We start from the raw sequence: 5,844 nt of genomic DNA, 5'->3' as shown, positions 1-5,844 counted from the left end.
GTGGAAAAAATAGACTGATGTTGATATCCGATAGTAACACTGGTGTTATGGAAGATTTACCAATATTTTATTTCATAATTGTTTTTATCCGATTACTCGATTAATCGTAAGAAAAATCTATAGATTACTAAAATAATCGTTTACAACAGCCCTACGTTGAAGTTAGAAGGATTTTTATCTGCAGATCGATCAGACGGTCACTAAAGGAACTTTAGTTTGACTTCCACACATCTAATGTTGATTTTCTTATTTCAAACAGAAACATGATTATTTATTTATTTATTTGGATCTTTTAACATTTTTCTAATGTGTAAAACAGTTTAAGTGGTCAAATGAAAAATCTGCTGAATGTGGCAATTTTTTTATCCAATCGTCAGAACAATCGATTAATCGTCAGAACAATCAATTAATCGTCAGAACAATCGATTAATCGTCAGAACAATCGATTAATCGTCAGAACAATCGATTAATCATCAGAACAATCGATTAATCGTTAAAATAATTGATTGTTAACATATGAATATTGATGAAAACGTGGATTAATCCTGATAAAAATCTTCATGACGATGTTCAGCAGCAGTTGCTTCGCTGGCTGCAGCAGGTTCCACTGGGTTCTGCTGAGGTTCTGTTGGTTCTGTTGGGTTCTCTGCGTGCAGCTGATGAAACTCCAGTCCAGTTTCCTCACAGCTTCCTTGGGCCTGTGGACGTTGTTGGGCTGTGGGAAGTTTCCACGCCGGGTGTCGACACTTCCTGCTGTCTGGTTGTGAACGTGTTCTGGTTCTGCAGGTCTGCTGCCGTGGGTCCGGCTGGTGGACGACTTCGAGGCGCAGTACTCCTACGTGACCAGCGAGGGCAGCGTGTTCACGTTCCGCTCCAACCTGGACGCGCCGCGCTACTGCCTCATCAACATCAACATCCAGAAGCCGGACCGGCAGAACTGGACCACGCTGATCCCGCAGCATGAGAAGGACGTCCTGGGTGAGCAGCCACTCGGCCCGGCCCGGTCCAGTCCCGCCCTCCAGCTGGTTCTGGTGCCGGGAATGAAGGGAAAAGTCCGCCAGCATCAGAGATACGCAGAGCTCTCGTCCTCAGAACCGCGGTCGGAGCGTTGCGACAGCTTTCTGTGAATTCCTGGCCGGCGTTTCGATGACGGTCCGACCACAGGAAGCAGGAAGTGGCGGCCGCGGCTCCGTCAGAGGAACTGCGGAAAAGTGACACTGGTCTCAGACGACAGCGGCTGAGTCAAGCCGGTGACGGGAAACTGAATCAGATCAAGCTGCAGGAGTTTATAACAGTTTTAGCTTCTTCTCTGGGTCTGACCTGACCTCTGCCCTCTGGCCTGCAGGCTTCGTCTCCTGTGTGAACCAGCGCCACCTGCTGGTGAACTACGTCCACGACGTGAAGGACGTGCTGCAGCTGTTCGAGCTGAGCAGCGGCCGCCTGCTGCGGGACCTGCCGCTGGACGTGGGAACCATCGCCGGGGTCAGCTGCAAGAAGAAACACTCAGAGTTCTTCTACAAGTTCACCTCCTTCACCACGCCGGGTAAACCCACCGCTGACCCCTGACCCCTGACCCCCAGCCTCCATCTGACCCTCTGCTCTCCATCAGGGATCATCTACCACTGCGACCTGAGCCGGCCCGACCCGGAGCCCCGGGTCTTCAGGGAGGTGGAGGTCAAAGGCATCAACCAGGACGACTTCCTGACCAGCCAGGTGAGCTCCGCCCCCTTCTGGACACCTGGACTTGTCCCGAAGGTTCGGCCAGAACCGGGACAGAAACGCATTTTGTTGATCCCGTCTGTGGCTCAGTGATGTCAGGCGGCCATCTTGTTTTTACAGCTTCTGTTTATTTCAAGTTGAATTCAGATCAAATCTACGGAAGAAGAATAAAGTCAAAATAACACAAAGACAAAGTCTTAAAGGGCCAGTAGGGAGAAAAGGCACTAAAGGTTTTCGGTCCTGAAACTTTTATTTCGATATTTTTAAAAATTAAAATCAGAATCTGGTAAAAGAAAAATTAGATTTTATTCTTAAGCCTGAGGTTCTGCTGTTCGGACCCGCTGGTTCTGTCGGGTCCCAGGAGGAGCGCCGGTCCGGCCCCTGAAGTTCTGACTGGGTTCTTCTTGGGTCAGCTGGCTGATCAGAACAGATCCGATCCAAACAGAACCAGGCCAATCTGTGAGGAAACAGCTCCACCCGCTGGCGGAAAGCAGCAACTGCAGCCAAGCAGAAACTGGACCAGAACCAGCAGAAACTGGACCAGAACCAGCAGAAACTAGGCCAGAACCAGCAGAAACTGGACCAGAACCAGCAGAAACTAGGCCAGAACCAGCNCAGAAACACCGGGTCCAGAAACATCCGGTCCAGAAACATCCGGTCCAGAAACATCCGGTCCAGAAACATCCGGTCCAGAAACATCCGGTCCAGAAACATCCGGTCCAGAAACATCCGGTCCTCTCCTGATGGGTAAATCAGTCATAAACTCAGTTAAGATATTTAATGAGTTTGATCTGAAAATGTGAAGCTGAAAATCTCCAGAACCCAAAAATGTTTAGTATTTTTCTTTTTAATAAATTCAAAAACAATTTCGTTTTTAAATTTTTAAACAATGTTTAAATAAAATAAGCAAAGCAGTCGAGTTTCTGACATCTGAAAAAATTAGATAAAAAAAAAAACATGACACCATTTCCCACATTTTCCAGTTTTTTTATTTTATTATTTTTTTTCTAGATTTGTTAGTTTTGCTTCTGGTTTCCTGAACTGGTTCTGGTTCTGGTTCTGTCAACTCAGACCATAAAAGCTCCTGGATGTTTTTACTGAGAAATTAAACTGAAAGCAAAAAACCTGAAGTTTTCACTTTAAGATGTGAATCATGTTTTAAAAACTTCATAACTTTCATAACCGGCTCAACTTGAAGACCAGGCCGTCCAAAGTCACCCTGAGGGCCGCCGGTGGCCCGCGGGCCGCACTTTGGACACCCTGGCTGGTTTAGAATAAAATGTAAAAATAAATAAATGATGTTTTATCAAATTAACATCCTGAGGATCTGATATCAATAATCAGTTATTACATGAATGTTTCTTTAGTCTCAGATTTTTTTCTCAGCATTTGGACTTTAATCTGAGATAAAACCGGGAAATCTGAACCAGAACCAGCTGGGTGTTCTTTGGACCGGAACCGAACCCTTCCCTCCAGCTGGTCCTCCATATCTGCGCTCCTCCTGCGGCTGAAACTGCGCCAGAAATCCCCGAGCGACGGGACTGCGCCATTTACGGTCCTGGCTGACACGTCACTTCCTGTCTGCCGGCCTGAAAGTTTCACTTTCTGTTCAGCCCGGCGGTTCAGAGTCCGCTGGTTCCGACCGACTTTAGAGGCCCCGAACCCCCAGCAGCGTGATGGCGTTCAGATACCCGGAAGCAAGGAGAGACCTCAACCAGGTGAGTCCGGCCTGGGCTCGGTTCGGTTCGGTTCGGGTCTGCTACTCAGGTGCGGAGCGGGACAGGTAGAGGCGGTTCCGGTGCAGGCCTGAGGGAGGCTCCGGGTCAGGTGGAGCTCAGGCAGAAACCAGCATCATTACAGATAATTAATGATCAATAATCAGTTTCAGAGCTGCAGGAGGAGGAGCCTCCGACCCGCTTTCTCTTTCCCTTCCTGGTTCTGATCCGGACGGTTTGGGTCCAGGAGAGCCAGGCTCACCGGAGCAGAACCAGGGGTCCGGATCCTGAACCACCACAGTTTCAACCAGTTCATCCTCACAAAGAACCGGTTCTCAATCCAGTTCAGTCAGTTAAAACAATGAATCTGTTCATGTTCATGGTTCAGTTGTTTGAGGTCGTGACCTGCTGATGATGTCATCATCAGTTTGCTCCCATAAACTTCCTGTTGTCTTTGTGAATTCTGCTCTCACTGAAACAGATCTATGTTCATATTCTATAATCTAAAATCAGCAGGCAGGTCTGACGTCCAGGTCAATGCTGCGTACGCGTAGCCAGAGAAAGTTTAGTGGAAGGAAGAACATTTTCATAACAGCTGGAGGTAACAGACTGTGGAAAATGTGATACCGGCCCTTTAACTGTGTCTCTGTTGGATTGAAATAAAACTAAAGTCATTTTAATAAAGTCGTATGAAGTGAAGCTGCAACTGGTGAAGGAAAATCTGCAGGTTTCTCCTTCAGATCAACGCACTGCAAAAAATAACCGTTTTATTCGTCTGATTTAATATCCTGATGAACTGAATTTCACTCAGCGATGCAGAAAGTTTCACTTTTGGCTCTGAATTACTAAAATAAATGAAGGTTTTGATGATATGAATGCAGATTAATTTATGCAACATTTTCTGTTTCAAAATTAATTTTCACGCATTAAAACAACAGAAACTCAATAAAAATGGTTGATGTGATGGAAGAATCCAACGTTTCTGAAGCAGCGGCTCGATGTGCATAAAAAATACCAGAAAAATTGGATTTCCTGAAGGAACGGAGGAGGAAAATGATCAGATGGATCCTTCAGCTGCAGCGTTTTGTTTCATCTAACAGATTTTCTGATCAGTTGTTGATATTTTAAACAGTTTGGCTTCATTACAGCTTTGACTGGTTTGTTCTTTCAGCAGGAAGCATCTATAAGAGTCTGAGCGTTTTGATCCTGGTGATCCAGTTTGGAGGCTCAAAGCTCCGCTGGCGCCGTTTCTGTTCCGGCGTTTCCGTCACAGCGGCGTTTCCATTCCAGCGTTTCCATTCCGGTGTTTCCGTTCCGACGTTTCTGTTCCACCGTTTCCGTCACGGTGCCGTTTCCGTTCCGACGTTTCCGTTCCAGCGTTTCCGTTCCAGCGTTTCCGTTCCAGCGTTTCCGTTCCGGCGTTTCCGTCCCGGCAGCGTTTCCGTTCCAGCGTTTCCGTTCCGGTGTTTCCGTTCCGACGTTTCTGTTCCACCGTTTCCGTCACGGTGCCGTTTCCATTCCGGTGTTTCCGTCCCGGCAGCGTTTCCGTCACAACGGCGTTTCCATTCCAGCGTTTCCGTTCTGGCGTTTCCGTTCCAGCGTTTCCGTTCCAGCGTTTCCGTTCCAGCGTTTCCGTTCCGGCGTTTCCGTTCCGGCGTTTCCGTTCCGGCGTTTCCGTTCCGGCGTTTCCGTCCCGGCAGCGTTTCCGTCACAACGGCGTTTCCGTTCCGGCGTTTCCGTTCCAGTGTTTCCGTCCCGGCAGCGTTTCCGTTCCAGCGTTTCCGTCCCGGCAGCGTTTCCGTTCCAGTGTTTTCGTCCCGGCAATGTCAGCCGGCAGGTTTGGTGCTGACAGTTGGCGCTCGGAGCTTCGCAGTTCCACGGAAACATCCAGAACCAGAAGATCCGGTTTCAGAGCCAGACTTTGATTGTTGCTTGTTTGTTGAACAGGTGGATGATTACCACGGAACCAAGATCCCGGACCCGTACGTCTGGCTGGAGGACCCGGACAGCCCGGAAACCATGGTAATGCCCTCTACCTGCAGAACCACCCCCCGGCGGTTCCGGATCTGATCCGATCTGTTCGCTGCACAGGCGTTTGTGGAGGAGCAGAACCAGCTGACCATGCCGTACCTGGAGGGCTGTGCAGTCCGGGCCCGGTTCCAGCAGCGCCTCACCGAGCTCTACGACTACCCGAAGTTCAGCTGCCCCTACAAGCGGGGGTCCAGGTACAGCCGGGCCGAACCGGGTCTGGAGCAAGTCCGAACTGGATCTGGACCGGATCCGGACCGGATCTGGACCGGACCGGGTCTGGACCGGACCAGGTCTGGACCGGACCAGGTCTGGACCGGATTTGGACCGGATCCAACGCGGATCCGGACCGGATCTGGACCGGGTCTGGACCGGATCTGGA

At 49.3% G+C, this 5,844-nt stretch overlaps 1 protein-coding gene across 1 annotated transcript in view; it reads left to right on the top strand.

The window, feature by feature from the left end:
• Positions 1-767: 767 nt before the first annotated feature.
• Positions 768-5,844, top strand: part of LOC103473098 (prolyl endopeptidase) — a gene marked incomplete at its 5' end in the record, with an annotated part of 23,078 nt that continues 18,001 nt past the window's right edge. The window contains 3 exons of the mRNA XM_008423055.2: positions 768-978; positions 1,346-1,543; positions 1,610-1,713. Of these exons, the coding sequence (XP_008421277.2) occupies positions 768-978; positions 1,346-1,543; positions 1,610-1,713 (513 nt within the window). The remainder of the gene's footprint in view (positions 979-1,345; positions 1,544-1,609; positions 1,714-5,844) is intronic.

The sequence above is a fragment of the Poecilia reticulata genome, linkage group LG11 (genome assembly GCF_000633615.1).
Source record: "Poecilia reticulata strain Guanapo linkage group LG11, Guppy_female_1.0+MT, whole genome shotgun sequence".
NCBI classification, from domain to species: Eukaryota; Metazoa; Chordata; class Actinopteri; order Cyprinodontiformes; family Poeciliidae; genus Poecilia; species Poecilia reticulata.
Note: the sequence above shows the minus strand (reverse complement) of the source record. Positions and strands in the feature narration are given on the sequence as shown.